The sequence below is a fragment of the Chiloscyllium punctatum genome, chromosome 1, assembly GCF_047496795.1.
Source record: "Chiloscyllium punctatum isolate Juve2018m chromosome 1, sChiPun1.3, whole genome shotgun sequence".
Classification (NCBI taxonomy): domain Eukaryota; kingdom Metazoa; phylum Chordata; class Chondrichthyes; order Orectolobiformes; family Hemiscylliidae; genus Chiloscyllium; species Chiloscyllium punctatum.
Window position 1 is genome coordinate 115,816,897 of NC_092739.1, and position 22,397 is coordinate 115,839,293.

At 40.5% G+C, this 22,397-nt stretch overlaps 1 protein-coding gene across 5 annotated transcripts in view; it reads right to left on the minus strand.

The window, feature by feature from the left end:
• tpgs2 (tubulin polyglutamylase complex subunit 2) overlaps positions 1-22,397 on the minus strand; it is a 56,000-nt gene that overhangs the window by 11,521 nt on the left and 22,082 nt on the right. For 4 of the 5 annotated variants that reach the window (XM_072572896.1, XM_072572881.1, XM_072572886.1 and 1 more), the window contains 3 exons: positions 19,515-19,602; positions 17,996-18,127; positions 9,610-9,723 (listed from right to left, as the gene is read on the minus strand). In XM_072572896.1, the coding sequence (XP_072428997.1) occupies positions 9,610-9,723; positions 17,996-18,127; positions 19,515-19,602 (334 nt within the window). The remainder of the gene's footprint in view (positions 1-9,609; positions 9,724-17,995; positions 18,128-19,514; positions 19,603-22,397) is intronic. The other variant, XM_072572904.1, reaches the window with a different exon arrangement.

The window sequence follows — 22,397 nt, forward strand, 5'->3', positions numbered from 1 at the left end:
TTATTGATACCGAAGTAAATCACAATTTCTGGCTGTTCATCATGCTCAGAAGAATGTTTTCTGAATGCCACTCTAAGACCTCCTTGACAGTGGCACCAGGAAGCAATATACCACCCTGGTGTAGTGGATGTTGTCTACATGGACTTTAGCAGAGACCTTCAGCAAGGTTCTACATAATAGACTGGTTAGTAAGCTTAGATCACGTAGGATCCAGGGAGACCTAGCCAACTGGATACAAAATTGGATTGATAATAGGAGACAGAGGGTAGTGGCAGAGGGTTGTTGTTCAGACTGGAGGCTTGAGACCAGTGGTGTGCCACAAGGGTTGGTGCTGAGTCCATTGTTATTCATCATTTATATAAGTGATCTGGATAAGACAGGAGGCAGTGTTGTAAGTTTGTGGATGACACCAAAATTGGGGTCAAAGTGAACTGTGAAGAGGGTTATCTAAGAGTACAATCAGAACTTGTTCAGCTGGGCCAGTGGGCTGAGAAATGACAGATAAAATTGAAATTAGATAAATGTAGGGTGTTGCGTTTTGGGAAGACAGATCAGGGTAGAACTTACACAGTTAATGGTCAGGCCCTGAGGAGTGTTGTCAAGCAGAGGTGTTCAGGTACATAATTCTTGTAAGTGGTATCACGTGTGGACAGGGTGGTGAAGGTGGCATTTGGCACACCGGATTTCACTAGTCAGAGCATTGAGTACAGGCATTGGGATGTCAAGTTACCACTGTACTAGATATTGGTAAGGTTGCATTTTGGGTGCTGTGTACAAGTCCAGTTGTCCTGCTTTAGGAAGGATGTTACTAAACTAGAAAGTGTGTAAAACGATTTACAAGGATGTTAGCGAGACTGAAAAGTTTGACTTATAAGGGTAGGCTGAGACTGTTTTTCCTGGAGCATAGGATGCTGAGGGGTGATCTTATAGAGGTTTATAAAACAATGAGGAGTTTAGATAAAGTGAATAACTAAGGTCTTCTCCCCAGAGTAAGGAAATCCAAAACTAGAGGGCACAGGTTTAAGGTGAGTGGGTGAACATTTAAAAGGGACATAAGGGGCAACTTTTTCACACATAAGGTGGTGCACGTATGGAACGAGCTGCCAGATGAAGTGGTAGAGGCAGATACAATTATAACATTTAAAAGACATTTGGATATAGAAGAAATGTTTAGAGGGAGATGGGCTGAATGCGGGCAAATGGGGACTAGTTCAGTTTAGGAAACCTGGACAGCATGGACAAGTTGGGCTGAAGGGTCTGTATCCATGCTGTGTGACTCTATGATTCACTTCTGTGGTACAGAAATGCCTGTCTGTTCCCCTAACTAACAAGCTCCAATCACTATTGCTTCTTTCTTCTTCTTTCTCTTCTGTATAGCTGAGCCATTTCTGGTGTCACAAACATGACTCTGACTGCACTCCCTTAAGGAATCAGCTCCACTACCATCTTCAAAAATGGAAAACTGAGCAGTACCCTAGGGGATTCTTCCATTACCTGCCTGTTTATCTTGGATTGCCTGACAACCAACCATCCTCTTTGTACCTCCAGACTATCAAGATGCAGTGCAACCACCTCTCTAAATGCGCTATGTACTTAACACTTAGCCTTCCATAGTGATGTACCAGTGAGTCCAGCCAACAATCGAGCTCAGAAAGCTGGAGCTCAGGTTTCTGGAAGCAGGGCTCTGGTAGCATTTCCTGCATGTGGTTGTCTAGGATAATGGTTATGTCTAGAACTTCTCACATATTCCATGCCACTAAACTGAGCTGACATATCTTATAATAATTTCCCTTAGGTAACTTTACTCTGCTTTGGATTACTTTATTATACTGGCCTCAACTTTCCCTTATTTCTTTGCGTTTCTCATTTAAATCCAAGCAGAGTTATTTCTTTAAAAATAATATGTTTTTCTAATTTACAGCAATTTAAAAAGTCCCTGATAGCAGTTTCTCGCCAAAGACTTTGTAGAATATCTATGTCAGCTTGTTTTCTTCACTCTCTTTTGAACTCAGTGCGGACCTGTTCCTAGTACATGGCATGCCTCTCCGATTCCCAGGTTAAGTGGCGCTGGCCATGAGACTTGCTCATAATTTCTAGACTTTTGCTTCCAGTTGCTCGCTCGTAGGTCTTACACTTCTCCAACTCCCGAATTATTCTTTGCTCAGATCATGTACTTAGCTGTGATATCATTAACAGAATTTTTACTCCTCCTTTGATGCAGTTTTATCTGGTATCCAAGCTCTCTTGTGCATTTAGGTACCGAATAATGTTTCTGGGTCTTCCTATCTCCCACTCATCATACCAACAGCTATTTTGGGAATTGTGACTACAACAAGTTGTATTAATGTGAATTTTGTGCAAGTAATTATCTCTTTTCAGGATGGCAGCCAGTGACTAGTGGAGTTCTGCGGGCATCTGTGTTGGGACCACAACTGTTCACATTATAAACAATTGATCTGGGTGAAGGAAGTGAGGGCATTGTTGCTTGGTTTGCAGATGGAATTATTCATTCAAGTCATTGTTCACATTTATTGCAATCTTGAAGCTAATACAGTGTGCACAGAAGCTTCTGTTGAATGTCTTCCACCAGAAAAGAACATAAGAAATAAGAAGGGTTACTAGATTTGAAATGTTAACTCTGCTTTTGCCCACATGCTGCCAGACTGCTGAATTTCTCCAGCAATTTCTGCCGTTGAATAAGAACATAAGAACTTGGAGCAGGAGTAGAGAAATTGAGGACTGCAGATGCTGGAGATCAGATTTGAGAGTATGATGCTGGAAAAGCACAGCGGGTCAGGCAGCATCCGAGAAGCAGGAGAATCGACATTTTGGATACAAGCCCTCCATCACGGAGCCCTTAAATTGTTAGAAAGGTTGGATAAACTGTCACTAAGAAAGGCAATGACTAATCAGGGAAATTCAGCATAGCTTTGTTAAAGATACTTTCTTTGAGAAAGTGACAAGGAGGATTGATGAGGGTAGTCCAATGAATATTATGTTCCTGGACTTTCAGTAATGCATTTGACAAGGTCCCACGTGGCAGACTGGTCAAAAAAGTAAAAGCCCATGGGATAAAGGGTAATGTGTTGAATTGGATCCAAAGTTTGCTTAGTAACAGGAAACAAAGGGCAATAGTTGATGCATACCCTTGTGAATGGAAACCTGTTTCAAATGGTGTGCTGTAAGGTTCAGAGTTGAGGCCCTTGCTATTTGTTTTATACATTAATGATTTCGACTTGAAAATGGGCAGGGGGCAAAATTGGGAAACTTACAGATGACACAAAAATTAGCCACGTAGTCGACTGTGTGTAGGCTAGCAGTAAGTTCCAAAATGATAGAGATGGGTTGGTGGAGTGGGCAGGCAAGTAACAGATGAAGTTCAACTCTGATAAGTGTGAGGTAATGCATTAGGAAGGTCAAACAGTTAAAGGGCATATACAATAACAAGAACCTACTGAGAGGGGCTGATGAAGTGAGAGATCTTGACAAGCAAGTGCACAGGTCCATAAAGGTAGCAGTATAGATAGAGAAGATTGTAAAGAAGGCATTTAGAATGCTTTCCCTCATTGGTAGAGATATAGAGTACAAAAGTAAGGATAAAATGATGAAACGATAAGACACTGGTGAGGCCACAACTGAAGTACTGCGTGCAGTTCTGGTTACCACATTACAGATCACAATTTCTCTAGAGAGAACGCAGAAGAGATTTACTAGATGCTGCCAGGGCTGGAGAGTTGTAGCTATGAGGAGAGATTGCAGAGGTTGGGGTTGTTTTCCTTAGAACAGAGAAAGCTCAGGGGTGACACAATTGAGGTGTTCAAAATTGTGAAAGGTGTTTACTTGGCAGAAAGTTGAAAAAGAAAGAGTTATACATTATAGCTAAGTGGCAGAAGGATTAGAGGGACCTGAGGAACGATACTTCCAGATGGAGGGTGGGGGATATCTGAAATTTGCTGCCCGAGTTGCTGGTGGAGGTAGGGACCCTAAAACCCTTTTTAAAAAGCACCTGGATTGCACCTTAAATATTATAATCCACAGAGTTACAGGCCATTTGCAAGGGGATGGGATTAAAAAAGGGATCTGGGTGTTTTTGTGACAGCATGGATTAGATAGGCCAAATGTCCCTCTTTTCTATTGTATCATTCTATGACAGCTGGACCTCTAGTTAGTGTGGTGCTGATGGACAATTTTGCAGAGACTAGTTTTCTAGCACTGTATGATTCAACCTTTTGTATCTTTATCAACAAGGGAGTTTTGCTGGAGCTGCTTGGGAGGATTTACACTAGTAAGGCGGAGTGCATGGGACCTAGGGAGATAGTGGAGAAAGAGATCAATCTGAAACTGGTACAGTTGGGAAAAGAAGCAAGTCAAGCAGTCTGGGCAGGCAGGACAAAGCAGAGAACAAGGTAGGACTGATAAATTAAACTGCATTTACTTCAATGCAAGAGGCCTAACAGGGAAGGGAGACGAACTCAGGGCATGGTTAATAACATGGGACTGGGATATCATAGCAATTACAGAAACGTGGTTCAGGGATGGACATGACTGACAGCTTAATGTTCCAGGATACAAATGCTACAGGAAGGATAGAAGGTGGTGGTGGGGTGGGTTGGAATAGAGAGAAGATTGCCGTTTTTGATAAGGAATAGCATTACTGCTCTACATAGTGAGGGTATTCCTGGGAATACATCCTGGGAAGTTATTTGGGTGGAACTGAGAAATAAGAAAGGGATGATCACCTTATTGGGATTGTATTGTAGACCCCCAATAGTGGGATATTGAGAAATAAATTTGTAAGGAGATTTTAGTTATCTGTAAGAATAATCGGGTGATTATGATAGGGGATTTTAACTTTCCAAACAAAGACTGGGACTACCATTGTGGGTTTAGATGAAGAGGAATTTATTAGATGTGTTCAAGAAAATTTTCTGATTCAGTACGTGGATGTACTGACTAGAGAAATAAGGCAGGGCAGGTGACTGAGGTGTCAGTGGGAGAGCACTTTGGGGCCAACAACCATAATTCTATTAGTTTTAAAATAGTGATAAATAAAGGTAGACCGGATTTAAAAGTTGAAGTTCTAAATTGGAGGAAGGCTAATTTTGACAGTATTGGGCAAGAACTTTCAAAAGATGATTGGGGCAGATGTTCACAAATAAAGGGATGGCTGAAAAATGGGGTGCCTTCAGAAATAAGATAATGAAAGTCCAGAGACAAGACATTCCTGTTAGGATGAAAGGAAAGGTTGGTAGGTGCAGGAATACTCAATGACTAGAGAAATTGAGGGTTTGGTTAAGAAAAAGAAGGAAGCATATGTTGGAAAAGACAACAGAGGGATATGAGTGTACTTATTCTAGGAACACAGAACGATAGCATGCAAGTACAAGCAATATGGAAGATAAATGGCATGTTGGACTTCATTGCAAGGGGTTTGGAGTGGAAGAATAAAGAGGTCTTGCGACACTAAATGATTTTGTCTTAATTGGCTTGTCAGGGTAAATGCTGCGAGAATATTTCCTCTCATGAGGGGGTCTAGGATCAGAGGGTTTAGCCTCAAAACAAAAAGGTGCCAATTTCAGACTGAGATGTGGGAGAATTTCTTCTCTCAGAAGGTTGTGAATCTTTAGAACTCCTTGACACAGAAGGCTGTGGGGTGCAGAGTCATTACATATATTTAAGGCTAAAATAATTAAGCCTTGATGAGTCTTGATTGATAAAGGGATCAAGGGTTATGAGGAAGAGGCAGGCAAGTAACAAAGAGGCCTTGGAGTGCAGGTTCACAGATCCTTGAAAGTAGAGTCACAGGTAGATAGGATAGTGAAGAAGGCATTTGATATGCTTTCCTTTATTGGTCAGAGTTTTGAGTATAGGAGTTGGGAGGTCATGAGGCGACTGGTTAGGCCACTTCTGGAATATTGTGTGCAATTCTGGTCTCCATCCTATTGGAAGGATGTTGTGAAACCTGAAAGGGTTCAGAAAAGATTTACAAGGACGTTGCCAGGGTTGGAGGATTTGAACAATAGGGAGAGGCTGAACAGGCTGTGGCTGTCTTCCCTGGAGTGCGGAGGCTGAGGGTGACCTTATAGAGGTTTATAAAATCATGAGGGACATGAATAGGATAAACAGGCAAAGTATTTTCCCTGAGATGGGGGAATCCAGAACTAGAGGGCATAGGTTTAGGGTGAGAGTGGAAAGATATAAGAGGGACCTAAGGGGCAACATCTTCACACAGAGGGTGGTGTGTATATGGAATGAGCTGCCAGAGGAAGTAGGTACAGTGGAGACTGGTACAATTACAGCATTTAAAAGGCACCTGGATGGGAATATGAATTGAAAAGATTTAGAAGGATATGGGCCAAGTGCTGTCAAATGGGACTAAATTAGGTTAGGATATCTGGTCGGCATGGATGAGTTGGACCGAAGGGTCTGTTTCCTTGCTGAACGTCTCTATGTCTCTAAGTGAATCCTTAGAAGGGTATAAAGGCAGTCGGTGCATACTTAAGATGGAAATCAGGAGGGCAAAAAGGGGACATGAGATAGCTTTGGCAAATAGGGCTAAGGAGAATCCAAAGGGATTTTAAAAATACATTAAGGACAAAGGATAATTAGAGAGAGAAGAGGCCCTTCAAAGATCAGCAAGGCAGCTGATGTGTGGAGCCGCAGGAAATGGGGGAGATACTAAATGAATACCTTGCATCAGTGTTTACTGTGGAGAAGGACATGGAAAATACAGAATGTTGGGAAATAGATGGTGATATCTTGAAAAGTATCCACATTATAGAGGAGGTGGTGCTGGATGTCTTGAAATGCATAGAAGTGGATAAATCCCCTGATTAGATGTACCCTAGAACTCTTTGGGAAGCTAGGGAAGTGATTACTGAGTCCCTTGCTGAGGTATTTGTATCATCGATAGTCACAGGTGAGGTGCCAGAAGACTGGAGTTTGGCTACCGTGGTGCCACTATTTCAGAAAGGTGGTAAGGAAAAGCCAGGGAACTATAGAGCGGTGAGCCTGACGTCAGTGGTGGGCACGATGTTGGAAGAAATCCTGAGGGACAGGATTTACATGTATTTGGAAAGGCAAGGAGTGATGAGGGATAGTCAGTATGGTTTTGTGCGTGGGAAATCATGTCTCACAAACTAGATTGAGTTTTTTGAAGAAGTAATAAAGAGGATTGATGAGGGCAAAGTGGTAGATGTGATCTATATGAACTGCAGTCAGGCATTCGACAAGGTTCTCCATGGGAGACTGATTAGCAAGGTTAGATTTCATGGAATATAGGGAAAACTAGCCATTTGGATACAGAACTGGCTCGAAGGTAGAAGACAGAGGATGGTGGTGGAGGGTTGTTTTTCAGACTGGACGCCTGTGACCAGTGGAGTGCCACAAGGATCGGTGCTGGGTCCACTACTTTTCATCATTTATGTAAATGATTTGGAGATGAACATTGGAGGTATAGTTAGCAAGTTTGCAGATAACACCAAAATTGGAGGTGTAGTGGACAGCAAAGAGAATTACCTCAGAATCGAATGGGATCTTGATCAGATGGGCTAATGGGCTGAGGAGTGGCAGATGGAGTTTAATTTAGATAAATGTGAGTTGCTGCATTTCGGAAAAGCAAATCAGAGCAGGACTTATACACTTAATGGTAAGGTCTGAGGGAATGTTGCTGAACAAAGAGACCTTGGAGTGCAGGTTCATAGTTTCTTGAAAGTAGAGTTGCAGGTAGCTAGGATACTGAAGAACGAATTTGGTATGCTTTACTTTATTGGTCAGAGTATGGAGTATAGGAGTTGAGAAGTCATGTTGCAGCTGTACAGGACATTGGTTAGATCACTGTTGGAATATTGCATGCGACTCTGGTTTTCTTCCTGTTGGAAGGATGTTGTGAAATATGAAAGGGTTCAGAAAGGATTTACAATGATGAGCTATACAGAGAGGCTGATTAGGCTGTGGCTGTTTTCCCTGGAGTGTCAGAGGCTGAGAGGTGACCTTATGGAATCATGAGGGGCATGGATAAGATAAATAGACAAAGACTTTTCTCTGAGGTGGGGGAGTCCAGAACTAGAGGGCATAGGTTTAGGGTGAGAGGAAAAAGATTTAAAAGGGGCATCCTTTTCACGCAGAGGGTGGTGCATGTATGGAATGAGCTATCAGAGAAGTGGTGGAGGCTGGTACAATTGAAGCATTGAAAAGGCATCTGGATGAATAGGAAGGGTTTGGAGGGATATGGGCCAAATGCTGGCAAATGGGACTAGGTTAGGTTAGGACATCTGGTCAGCATAGATGAGTTAGACCAAAGGACCTGTTTCCATGCAGTACGTCTCTATGATTTTAAATCTTCTTTATATGTCATCTCATCAAAAGCATTTTTGAAATTCACATACATACTGCCCACTACATTTATTCCATTTTCATTATTTTTGTAAATCTCAGTTTCACAATTTCATTTTATTAAATACAGTTTCAATTTAATTCTGTTGGCAGTTCTTAATGCTTTTTCCAGGCTTTAACTTATTTTGTAGCCTCTGGAATCCAATGTACCCCTTATTGATGCTGAAAGACAGTTATATTGGGCTGACTTGTCTTGTAAACCTCAAAATGGAGCTCCAGTACAATAATGCCCAAACTGGCCTGTTTTTCTTTTACTACCTTTTGTTTGGTGTCTCAGTTTCTCCCTTATATAATAGTATAGTTATCAGTATAGCTTTGAAGACTACACTATTAACTTTTGGCAAATACAGCAACTTTGGAGGTATCCCAAACAACAATGTAATTTCAGATGCAATGTTGGTTGAGAGATAAATATTGTGTTGTACTCTGGGGAGAACTGGCTGGGTCTTCTTTGCAATAATGCCATGGGATAGTATATGTTCATTTGAGCAGTTTATTCATCTCAAAAATAGCACCATAAATAGTATAGCACTCTCCCTCTGTATTAACCCTAGTATGTCACACAGATTTTTGCCCTAGTTTCTTGAGTGCATTTTAATCTACAACGTTCTTTAGATTAGATTACTTACAGTGTGGAAACAGGCCCTTCAGCCCAACAAGTCCACACCGCCCCGCCGAAGCGCAACCCACCCATACCCCTACATCTACCCCTTACCTAACACTATGGGCAATTTAGCATGGCCAATTCACCTGACCTGCACATCTTTGGACTGTGGGAGGAAACCGGAGCACCCGGAGGAAACCCACGCAGACACGGGGAGAATATGCAAACTCCACACAGACAGTCGCCTGAGGTGGGAATTGAACCCAGGTCTCTGGCGCTGTGAGGCAGCAGTGCTAACCACTGTGCCACCGTGCCGCCTATTTGGGCAAAAGCTCAGGCACTGCATATTAGTCAACACTAATTTCATGTGAAGTGAGAAGACATTGGTTTTAAAATCACAATTATTGTATTTACCTCAAATATCAGAAGCACAAAAGCTTCTGTGAGGATTAATAATTAGTCACTTTTTTCTGAGACTACACAGCTTCTACTGAATGATCCCTGACTATCATTTAATTGTTTTATTGTAAAGGTAATTACCATTACTTAATAGCAGTTATAATGCTTATGTTTACCCACATCCATTAGATTTATTAGATTTTAAAAAATACCTGATTGGACGCTTTTGTAAACCAGGCAGACTTTCCCATTCCCATTGCAACAATCCAGTTCAAATATTCGATATTTCGAATTAAACTGAGGTTTTTCCAAATCTTCTTCTTTACCTTAATATAAAAGATTATAATAGAGTAAAGCCTATCATATTGCATTTATTTGAATTGCAGATCCAGATGATAAATGACTTTTAATTGCAAATGTAGCTTCATTTTGAAGAGTCAGTAAGAAAGCACTGATATAATTTCTCACAAAAAAAAGAAAACAGAAAGACTTTGAACAATTTGTCTATCAGCCAATATTCATGATTGGTTAAATAATTACCCGTGTTCGTTTAACTTTGATCTTAACCCAAATCTATTTTTATAGTTGGCCTCTACTAATTACTGTCTTCCATGTCTCACTTCTAGAATGCTAGCAACCAATTACCCTACAAACAAGACCTGCTTGGTTAATCATAATGGTATAAAAATTATTGCAATACAACATTCCTCTGACTACTATTTTAAATAAAGGCATATACTGTTCAAGAAAATTTGGTGAACTAATTTTGATAATTCAGAAATCGGATGTCATTCCAATGAGAAATTCACAAGCAAATTTCACATCCAGTTGAAATTATCCATCAGTAGTGTGCTGACACCTGTGGTTTTGGTATTAAATTCCAAAATTGTTAAGGACAACAGTGACAAAATAAGGCTGGACTTATCCTAAAGCAATCGTTATTCTATGCAGAATAATTTGAACATGGATTCATCTGAATTATGCAGGACATTTTTTTCTGTGTATTTTTGCTTTGTCATGTGACAGCATTACTAATAACTTGAGGTTGGACGAGGAGTTGTACATTATACCAAATATGAACATAAGACCATAAATTATAGGAGCAGAATGAGGTCATTTGGCCCATCAAGTCTGCTCTGCCATTTGATATGGCTGATATTTAAACAATCCCATTCTCCTGCCTTCTCCGCATAAGCCTTCATTCCCTTACTGATCAAGAATTTATTAATGTCTGTCTTAAATACACGCAATGACTTGGCCTCCACTGCCTTCTGTGGCAATCAGTTCTACAGATTAACCACTTCAAGATGAAGAAATTCCTCATCTCAATCCTAAAAAGTTGTCCCTTCACTGTGCAGCCGTCTCTCTCCATGCCCATTCTATGCAGGCCTCTCAGTATTCTGCAAGTTTCAATGAGATCTCCCCCTCATCTTTCTAAGTTCCATCAAGTACAGACCCAGAGTTCTCAATTGCTCCTCAAATGACAAGCTATTCATCCCCATGATTATTCTGGTCAATTTCCTTCGGACCCCCTCCATTGCCAGCGTACCCTTCCTTAAACACAGGGCCACGGACTCAATCAGTATTAATTCTGTATGGTTTTTCACTTGTATGCAACACCTGATACATTTAAGTTTGTGAACAAATACTGAATATAGTACTGAAAACACTTTTTCTCAAGTGTACAATGTACATAATGCTGGTTTGATATTTTTCTCGTTTGTGTAAATAACAAGAAGAAACTAAACACATGAAACAGGAGTGCAGATTGAAATTAATAATTATGAACTCGTAGTCAACAGAAACTCAGGACGATAGGATTGGGATTAGAATCTTGAATGGTACAGGACATTTAGGAATGACAGGAAACTAGGAAAAGGTAGATAGCTGGCTCTTAGTTAATGACAGTGTTCAGACAATAAAGAGAGATAGCAAGCTGTGGAAACACTCAGATAAAAGCAAGTACTGCAGATGTTGGTAATCATAAATAAGATCAAAGTTCTGGAGTACCCCAATAGCTTAGGCAGCATCTATAACACAAAGTTAACATTTTGAGTCTGATTTGACCCTTTCTTGAACTGCAGGCAACTGGAGAATAATAGTGTTGTGTGTTTGACAAAGGGGGATGAGAACTGAGTGGGACAAATGGGGAGGGTGTCTGGAGCAAATGCCAAATAGAGTGCTAATGATGCTACAAAAATGAAAAAAAAAATAACAGCAAACAGGAGACAGTGTTCATGCTCTGATGTTGTCGACCCTAACTTAGAGCTCTGAAGGCTATAAATTGTCGAAGTCAAAACTGAAGTGCTGTACTTCCACATTGCATAAGGCTTCATTGTGCAGCACTACAACATGAAAGCAAAATAGTGTTTTGAAATGACAAGCAACAATTTGGGTAGAAATGAAAAATGATAAAGGCAAGAACCCACCCTGCAGGAGTGGTGTACAGGCGTCCAAACAGTACCCACATGAAAGGGTGGAGAATAAAGGAAAAAAAAATTAAAGCAATGCTGGCTAAAGTGAACTGAAAAATTAGGTTAGGAGAGAGGTCAATAGAGATGCAATAGTAGACAATTAAGGGGATTTTTCTTATAACACAAAATACATACATTCTAATGAGTAAGAAAAACTCCAAGGCAGGAACCCATCATCTGTGGTTAGGTAGAAAAGTTGCAGATAATATCAAACTGAAAGAAAAAGAAATAATTGTGCAAAGAGAACTGGCAAGCTAGAAGGTTGGGAAGGTTGAGAAAAAAAGACAAAAAAAGTAATATAAAGGAAATAACTAATAGAACAATAAAAAGCCAGCCAGAAATATAAAAACAGATAACAATTATTTATATAAATTTCTAAAAAAAAAGAATTAAAGTGAGCATCAGTCCTATAGAAACTGAGAATGGAGAATTAAGAATGGAAAATGAGGAAATGGCAGATACATTGAAGATTTTGCATTAGTCTGCACTACAGAAGATACAAGTAACACCCAAAAAACAGTGATAAATCAGGAAATAGATAGGAGGCAGGAACTTTAGAAAATTGGAGAAATTATAAAGAATAAATTATTAAAAGGTTCAGGCTAGAAAATGCCCAGGTCCTAATGAGCTACATCTTAGGGCCTAGTGAGATACTGAGGTAGTTGGTGCACTGGCATTAATTTTTGAAAACTTCTTTAATCTGGATATCCTCCTGTACTCTTCATTGAACCAGGGTTGATGCCCTGGCTTGATGGTAATACTGGGTTATATGCCAGGCCACGAGGTTGCGAATTGTCTTTGAATACTATTCAGCTATTGCTGATGGTCCACAGCACGTTATGGATGTCCAGCCTTATACTGCTAAATCTGTTCAAAGCTTATTCTGTTTAGCACAGTGACAGTGTCACAGAGCATTATCATGTGAAGATGGAACTTTGACTTCACAAAGTCTGCATTGATCAGTCTTACTGATATTTCTATGGCTTTTGGCGACAACATGCAAATCTTTTGAATAAATTTTCAGTGGCATGGGGTAATGAAAATAAATTCAACAGAACTTTAATATTAGCCTGTTCATTAGTGTCTTATACACAATCCTCAAACTCTTCTATATGACCAACTTCAAACGTTATGCTATACCTTCTAGTTCAGCCGCACTAAGTAATAATTTTTGAAACTGTTTTCTGCTTAGTTGCTTATAAAAAGTGTGTGAAATTTACATTCCCATTGCAATCATTCAGTTTGAAGAGCTAGAAGGTTTGTCAAAATGAGTTTGCCAAGTTGTATAGGTCTGATATTTACTAAAGGAATCAGATAATTTATTGGCTTTACATAAAAAATGTGCAATTGTAAATCTTAAAGGTTTGCAGGAGAAGTAAAGCGAAACAATTCAAGCTTTAAGTTGCTCATGTCAAAATGAAAGTAGAATATGTGCTGTCATATTGTATTCAAGGGAAAAACCAAGTATACATTTGTTCCAAGAAGTCTCTAATTTCAATATTGGGGAATATACCATTCTTGCAGAGTAGATTCACAGGAAGTAGTGGTCATCATGCTTTTACACTGGTTTTATAGCTACTCATGAGCCATGGGACCATGTAACTATTACTAGTTGGCTACTTTGGATCAAATGGTTTGTAAATACATCTTAGCTATTTAAACCTGGAGCATAAAAGTAAAGACAGTATGCTTCAGTTGTAATGGCATTGATGTGACTACATATTGAATACTCTGCCTCAGAAGGTGGGAGACCATAAGACCATAAGACCATAAGACATAGGAGTGGAAGTAAGGCCATTCGGCCCATCGAGTCCACTCCGCCATTCAATCATGGCTGATGCGCATTTCAGCTCCACTTGCCAGCGTTCTCCCCGTAGCCCTTAATTCCTCTAGACAACAAGAACCTATCAATCTCGGCCTTGAAGACATTTAGCGTCCCGGCTTCCACTGCACTCCGTGGCAATGAATTCCACAGGCCCACCACTCTCTGGCTGAAGAAATGTCTCCGCATTTCCGTTCTGAAATGACCCCCTCTAATTCTAAGGCTGTGTCCACGGGTCCTAGTCTCCTCGCCTAACAGAAACAATTTTCTAGCATCCACCTTTTCAAAGCCATGTATTATTTTGTATGTCTCTATTAGATCTCCCCTTAATCTAGATAGGCATCATTGAATATTTTAAGGTGGAGATCGATAAATTTCTGTAAGGTAAGGGAACAAAATGCAATTGGGATTTGATGGGAATACAACACAGAAAGGTACAGTACAGGTACGTGCCCTTCAGCTCACGAAGTTGTGCTGAACATGATGCCAAATGCAATTAATTCCTTCTGCCTGCCCTTGGTCCATATCCCTCCATTCCTTGCAAATTCACATGCTCATTTAAAAGTCTGTTAAATGCCCTTAATGCATCTGCCTTCACCACCACCCTGGCAGTGTGTTCCAGAGTCCTACCACTGTGTAAAAAACCTTGCCCCTCACGTCTCTTTCTAACTTCCTCCTTCTCACCTTAAATGCATGGATTCTGACCATCAACCCTATCTATGCATCTCATAACTTTACAGATTGCCATCAAGTTTCCCCTCAGCCTTTGCCAGTCAAGAGAAAACAATCTGAGTTTTTTCTAGCCTCTTCTTATAGCTCATACCTTCTAATGCAGGCAGCATCCTGGTAAACCTTTTCTGCACCATCTCCAAAGACTCCACATCCTTCCTGTTATGTGATGACCAGAATTGAATGCAATCCTTTAAATGTGGTCTAACCAAAGTCTTATATAGCTGCAACATGATATTCTGGCTCTTGTATTCAATTCCCCAATCAATAAAGGCAAGCATGCCATACACCTTCTTTACCATTCTATCTACTTGTGTGGCCACTTTCAGGGAGCTATAGACTTGAACCCCATGATCCTTCCGTACATCAATGCTGTTCAGAGTCCTGTCATTAACTGCATACTTTTCTTTATCGTTTGATCTCCCAAAATGCAGCACCTCACACTTACATGGATTAAACTCCAACTGCCATTTCTCCACCCATATCTGCAAGTAATCTCTATTCCGCTATATTCTTTGACAAAGTTCCACACTATCCACAACTCCATCGATCTTTGTATCGTCTGCAAACTTACTAACACACCCATCTACATTTTCATCTAAGTCATTTATATATATCATAAATAGCAGAGGTCCCATTATGGATCCCTGTGGAACACCACTAGTTATGAACCTCTCGCCTGAAAAACACCCTTCCATCACTACCCTCTGCCTTCTATGGGCAAGCCAACTCTGAATCCACACGGCCAAGTCACCATGGATCCCAAGCAGCTTCACGTTGAATTTGCAACAAAAACAGATCAGTCATGATCTTGTTGAACGGTGGAGCAGGCTCACGGGACCAAATGGTATACTTTCTTCTAAGTTATGTGCATGTCTATACAGACAGTTTTAAAAATTTGTCAATGGGATATAGAACTCGATGGCTAATCCAGCATTTATTGTCCATCCATAATTGCCTTGGAGAAAGTGGCAATGGTGAGTAACCATTTGAACTGCAGCAGACCTTGCGGTGTTAGCACACCCACAGGGCTTGTTAGAAAGGGAATTACAGACTTTTGACCCAACAACAGTGAAGGACCAGTTTTATACGTCCATGTCAAAATGACATGTAGGTTGGAAGAAAACTTGCAGCTAGTGATGTATCCATATAATTGCTACCCTTGTCCTTTTAGACTGCAAAGGTCACAAATTTGGAAGGTGTTGTTGAAGGAAGAACAGTAAGTTACTACAGTACACACTATATCCATTGTGTGCCAGTAGTGAAGGGGATGAACATTGGAGGTCATGGATGGTGTGCCAGACACACAGATTGCAATGTTCTAGATGGCATCTTGAGTCTTTTTGGAGCTGCACCCGTTCAGGCAAGTGGACAGTGCTCCAGCACATTCCTTACTTGTATCTTGTAGATTGTAGACAGGCATTGGGTAGGCAAGAACTGAGTTCCTTACTGTAGAAGTCCTAGCCACTGTCTTGCTCCTGTAGCCACAGTATTCATATGGCAAGTCCATTTCAGTTTCTGTTCAGTGCCAGCCCTCAGGACTTTGACAGTGGGGGACTGATTTTGGATATCAGTCTGAGACAGTTAGAGTCATGGCCTGTCACTTACATGGTGTGAATGCTGCCTGTCATTTATCACCCAAATTTGGACATTGTCCAGGTCCTACTGCATATGGTCATGGACTGCTTCTGTTTCTGAAGAGTTACAAATTGTCCTGAAAATTGTGCAATTATTAACAATGCCTCCACGTTTGATTTTATGATGGATATGTCATTCAGGAAGCAGGTGAAGATGGGTGGGCCTAGTACAGTACCCTGGGGAACACCTTGTCCTTGGACAACAATGCTCCTTTGTGCTCAGCATGGCTTGAATCAGTGGAGAGTATTCCCCCAATCCCCATTGATTCCAGTTTTGCTAGGGCTTGTTGATGGCAAATGCTACCTTGAAAGTCAAGAACAATCATGCTAATCTCACATCTGAGATTCAACTCTTTTGTCTGTGTTTAAACCAAAGCTGTAATGAGACCAGAAGCTGATTGCTGTTGGTGAGTAGGTTATACCTTTCCATATGCTACTTGATAGCATTGTTAAAGACCCCTTCATCAATATACCGAGTTATAAGAGTTAGGATTTATAATCACTCGGAAAGGAGTAATTTGATTAGGGATAGTCAACACGGTTTTGTGATGCCTCACTAACCTTATTGAGTTCTTCGAAAAGGGGACAAAACAGGTAGATGCAGGTAAAACAGTTGATGTGATGTATATGGATTCAGTAAGGCATTTGATAAGGTTCCACATGGTTGGCTATTGCACAAAATGTGGAGTTTCGGGATTGAAGAGGATTTAGTGGTTTGGATCTGAAATTGGCTAGCTGAAAGAAGATAGAAGGTGGTGGTTGATGGGAAATGTTCATCCTGGAGCTCAGTTACCAGTGGTGTGCGGCAAGGATGTGTTTTGGGGCAACGGCTGTTTGCCATTTTTATAAATGATCTGGATGTGGGTGTAGAAGGATGGGTTAGTAAATTTGCGGATGTCACTAAGGTAGGCAGTGTTGTGGATAGTGCCGAAGGATGTTGTGGGTTACAGAGGGATATAGATAAGATGCAGAGTTTGACTGAGAAGTGGCAAATGGAGTTTAATGTGGAAAATTGTGAGGTAGTTCACTTCGGAAGAAGTAACAGGAATGCAGAGTACTGGGCTAATGGTAAAGTTCTTGGCAGTGTAGATGAATAGAGAGATCTCGGTGTCCAGGTGCATAAATCCGTGAATGTTGCTATCCGGACTGATAGGGTTGTTAAGAAGGCATATGGTGTGTTGGTGTTTATTGGTAGTGGGATTGAGTTTCTGTGCCACGAAATCATGCTTCAGCTGTACAAGACATTGGTAAGGCCACACCTGGAGTATTGTGTGCAGTTCTGGTCACTGCATTATAGGAAGGATGTGGAAGCTGTGGAAAGAGTTCAGAGGAGATTTACAAGGATGTTGCCTGGTATAGAAGGAAGGTCTTATGAGAAAAGGCTGAGGGAACTGAGGCTGTTTTCATTAGAGAGAAGAAGGTTGAGAGGTGACTTAATCGAGACATATAAGATAATCAGAGGATTAGATAGGGTGGACAGTGAGCGCCTTTTTCCTCGGATGGTGAAGGCTAATATGAGGAGACACAGCTTTAAATTGAGGAGTGATAGATTTATGATAGATATCAGGGGTAGTTTCTTTACCCAGAGAGTAGTAGGGGTGTGGAATGGCCTGCCTGCAACAGTAATAGACTCGCCAATGGTAAGGACATTTAATACAAATGGATAACAGTGGAATATCGTAGGTTAGATGGGCATCAGATTATTTTCACATGTCGGCGCAACATCGAGGGCCGAAGGGCGTGCACTGCACTGTAATGTTCTATGTTTTATTGAATGTAGACAGATCAGATTTTAATTGGCCAATTCAATTGGATTTGTCCTGCTTTTCATGGATGGGACATGACTGGGCAATATTTCACATTGTCACGTAAATACCAACAGATAACAGGTTTAAAACTATCTTGTTTATTGAACTATTACTTTCCAAAATAGTACCTTCATCATCTGTATCATTTTCGAGGTCATCCAGAGTTGGTGAATTAGGCAAGCTGTAAACAGATGTTGTGCCCAGTCGACAAAGTGTTGAAATACTATTGATTACCATTGTTCCCAACTGCGTGTTATTGCCTAAGACAGAAATACTATTTTATTGTCAGAGAAATCAAAAACAAAAATGAATATTACTGTCTTATAACACATGATTCAACATAATTTCATATCTTACAGCAGTATTAGCTTTATAATCTTATTACTTGAACAATCACAGAAAGATGAGATAACTGGATTCCTTCATTGAAATTTCTTCACATTCAAAAATTGATAGTTGCAACAAAATTGTGATTCAGTTTTGGTTTTGCTGATATGCAAATACCACTCAAGCTTCATATTAAATAGATGGTGGAATCAAGGTAATTAAAGCTACTGAATGCATTTCTCCCCCCAATAATTTATGATTCAATGTGCAACAACACCAATGGATATTTTTGGACATACAATTAAGACTGTAATACACTGCAGAGAGGTAAAAGTCAGTTTAAATATTAATTGATTGTTTCTAAACAGAACTGTGTAACTAGGTTATACTGGATCTCTATGTTTAATTTTCTTTTTAAAATGAAACCACAAATGATAATTTACTCCCCTACTACCTTGATGTTATTCTTTTCCAAATCTAAATTATGAAACACTTAGACCAAAAGAAAATCTACCAATGGAACCTTAACGTAGAAATTCACACAGAGGTTTTAATTTAATCAGAACATTCCAAAGCACACTACAGCCAATTAATTAATCTTTAAATGTTGTCTCTTATTTGATAGGTGCACTGAGCAACAAACAAATTCCAATGACATGAATTATGCTGTTTTGCTGATGTTGGGATAATGAATGAATTTTGGTCAGGGCGTCAGGGAAAATCATTTCCTGGAGAACTTTATACATAAACCTAACAAGCAGATAGGACATTGGTTCAAAGTTTAAGCTGAGATGGCATTAATGTTTGCAGTGATCCATGTAGTGGAATTATTGTTTGCTAAAATCTCAATATTACCTGCTGATGCCATTTTATGCTTGGCATGGGTAGCTGGACAGTGATTTTTAAAGTTTATAAAAGGATGTGAAGGAAGACAGTACTATCTTTGAAGCATACCTTTTACGGATTGTGGGCACTGGGACCAGAAGGTTCCTTTCAATCCTTCATCCCTTCCTAGACCTAAAATCCTCTCACTTCCTAAGATGTTTGAAACCTCTTCACCCAATACCATAGACTTACTTGGGCCTGAGAATCCACTGGGCCCTTCTTCCAAGATCACAGGATTTTTAAGTAGATATATAACAACATCAGAATGCATGACAATAAAAAAAAGGGAAATTAATTATTTCTATATGCTGTGCTACTTTCTAACCCCTTTTCATCAGAATACTTAGCACCCATGCACAAGTCCGGGTGACTGGCCAATACAAATGGAAAATAATTTGACCTCATAAAAGCACAACAGAAATTCAATGGCCTTACCATCAAATTTTATACTCCAGGTCATCAAAAAGCCATCAGTCATTTGGTAAAAGTTCCTCAGATCCTCTGGGAGTAAGCAACAATTCTTCTGCAAACATAAATAGCAGAATATTTCAGTGACTATATAGGTGTAAGCTCATTTCAGCTGCTCTGGCCACCCTTCCTTCTAGGTCCTCTATGCAGAGCTATCCCCAGGGTTCCTGAATTCTAGTCCTGAACTCATACCTTTACTTCTACAATCTCCTTTTATGCTGTTTGAGCTCATGCTGTCTGCAATACATATCCTGCTACCTTGACTTTCAACCTTTGATTAAGTGGCTGAAGACTCAATCTCTTTAGCTGGCCCATATGATTGGTCCAAATTTCCCTCTTTTTTGGTGTTGTTCCCTGCAAATCTTTCATCATTAACTGTCTCCTCAGAAAATCTACTGATGATTCCTCTGCCTTTGTAAACTACTGCAGCAAACTGCCTTTTCACTTTGAACAAATCTGTGTCCATATTTATGAAACAGCTTAAGTCCTCTAATCATGTTTTTATAGCACTAAAATCACTCTTATTACAATCAACAACACATTGGGGAAATCGTATAGAGCATGAATGACATGGGCAAGGTAAGAAATGTGACAGAATTACGCAAGATGTGTGATGAGGCCGACCTTGATGTTGGGAGCAGTTTGCTGCATCTTTTATCTAAATTTCAGGTGATGAGATGAAATTCTTGCTAGGGTGGTGAGTTGCCTTTTAATGGCGATTATTATTTATGTCTTATGAAAGGAGTGAAAGGAACCTTCTGGTCCAGTGCCCACAATCCGTAAAGGGCATGCTCCAAAGATAGTACTTCCTACCCTTTTCTAAACTTTAAATTTAATTGCTGGTGGGCCCCACAGTGCAGGTCTGTACTTCCGAAGCATCCTGGATGACTTTCTAAAAATGACTTTCTCAAATCAGAAGGTTCCTTTCATTGCCTTAGTAACTGTCCATCCCACCTCAATAAATATGCAGCTTCGTATCCTACCTACCTGCTGTGAACAAACTCGACACCAAAAGATTCTCAGCATAGAACTAAGTCAGAGTAGTTACTTGACAACATCAGCTTGTTGCTTGTCCCAAAGACCCTCCATGGTCCTCACCCATAAAACAGCCTCTTAGGGCATGATCCAAGGGCACAGCCACATGCAATTTGTGGGCACTGGCATTTGCTAATTGTCAACTTCACAGGATTGTTACGGCATCTCTCTGATCAACTTGTAGGGCGCTTAGGAAGTACAGACTTCCATTGTGGGACCCACCAGCAATTAAATTTAAAGTTTAGAAAAGGATAGGAAGGAAGATAATACTATCTTTGGAGCATGTCCTATATGGACTGTGGGCACTGGACCAGAAGGCTCCTTTCATTCCTTCCTCCCTTCCCAGACCTTAAAACCCCTCATCTCCTGAGATGCTTGAAACTTCTTCACCCAATACCACAGTTTTACTTGGGTCTGAGAGTCCATTGTTGTAGGGACACTTTGTGCAGAGAGACAGCCTTCCAGTTCAAGGGTTGGACCAAGCTGCATTTCAGGGTTCCTTGTTTACTGTCTCAGCATTAGATTGGTTAGTGCTGACCTGCAAGTTCGTAGTATCCATGCTTTGAAGTGTTAAAAAAATCTCTCACAGAGTATGTGTATCTAAGTGAGTGTGAATATAAGGGGTATAAGTCTGTGAGGGTGCGAGTGTGTATGTGTGAGGGTATCGGTCTGCAGAAGTGTGTGTGTGCATGTGTGTGTGTCTGTAGTGCAGTGGGTACCCTTTATACTCACACTCACACATACTCTCTCACAGACACTCATACCCCTCCACACCCACACACACATACTATACATAAGTTTGTGGGGTGAATTTGTACTTGCAGAATTACATTTTATTTTGCTCAAAAACTGCATGAATCCATGTAAGATTCTGTAAATCCCTTTTTTAGAAATAGAATCAATCTGAACATTGGGGCACAGACAGCCTCACACAGGGCACCTCACATCTTCAATGTGTGGGATATAGGTGAATTAATGTTACTTCTGCAATTATGCAATTCCATCTTACAAAGGAGGTGAACTCACACCAGTGTGTAATTGTTTTAGCCAAGAGCTGAGTCAACAAGAATGGAAACGATGTGGAGGAAATATATAATTGTTTTTGTATTAGCTAAAACTCTATGTCAGAAGGTAGACATTATGGGCAAGTAGATAAAATGTTGTGAGGGGATGAAGTTAAGCTAGATACGCCTGTACAAACAGTAGATATAAACATGTGCTTCCCACTTTTACAAAAACACAGGAACAAACCCCAATTAAAAGGGTCATAGGGATCAGAACGGCCTCGGGAAAGACACAGATGAAGGGGGTAGATAATGATGAAGAAAGGATAGGCCTAACAATGACCTATAGCAGGATAAGGTCAAACAGCCTTGTGAGACCAGAAATAAGCATTTTATCACAGACAAGGCCGGATAAGGCAAGAGGTAAACAGGGGTAATGGGGGCCGGTCTTAGGGAAGTGGACGATGTAAGCAGGGGAGGGAGCAGTGTAAAACAATAGACATCAAATCATATAAATGTTATGTATGAATTGAATTTAGTGTGTGTATGTCCCTTGCCTTGAGAAAGTGACAGCACACCCACTTGCAAGTGTAAAATAAATGACACTACTGATTCAGATCTTGTCTCGGACTGAAATTATTGAAGTGAGTGGGCTTTGTTTCTCACAATTGGGGGCTGTCCGGGATTTTCTTCCATCACCGGGGGGAGTGGCTGGCCTTGGACACTGGGAAGACGCGTCCCGTTCCCCATTGAGGAGCGGTCTCGTGTCCTGGTTTGGTCTGCTCCCTTGGGCGACTGGTACGAATCCCAC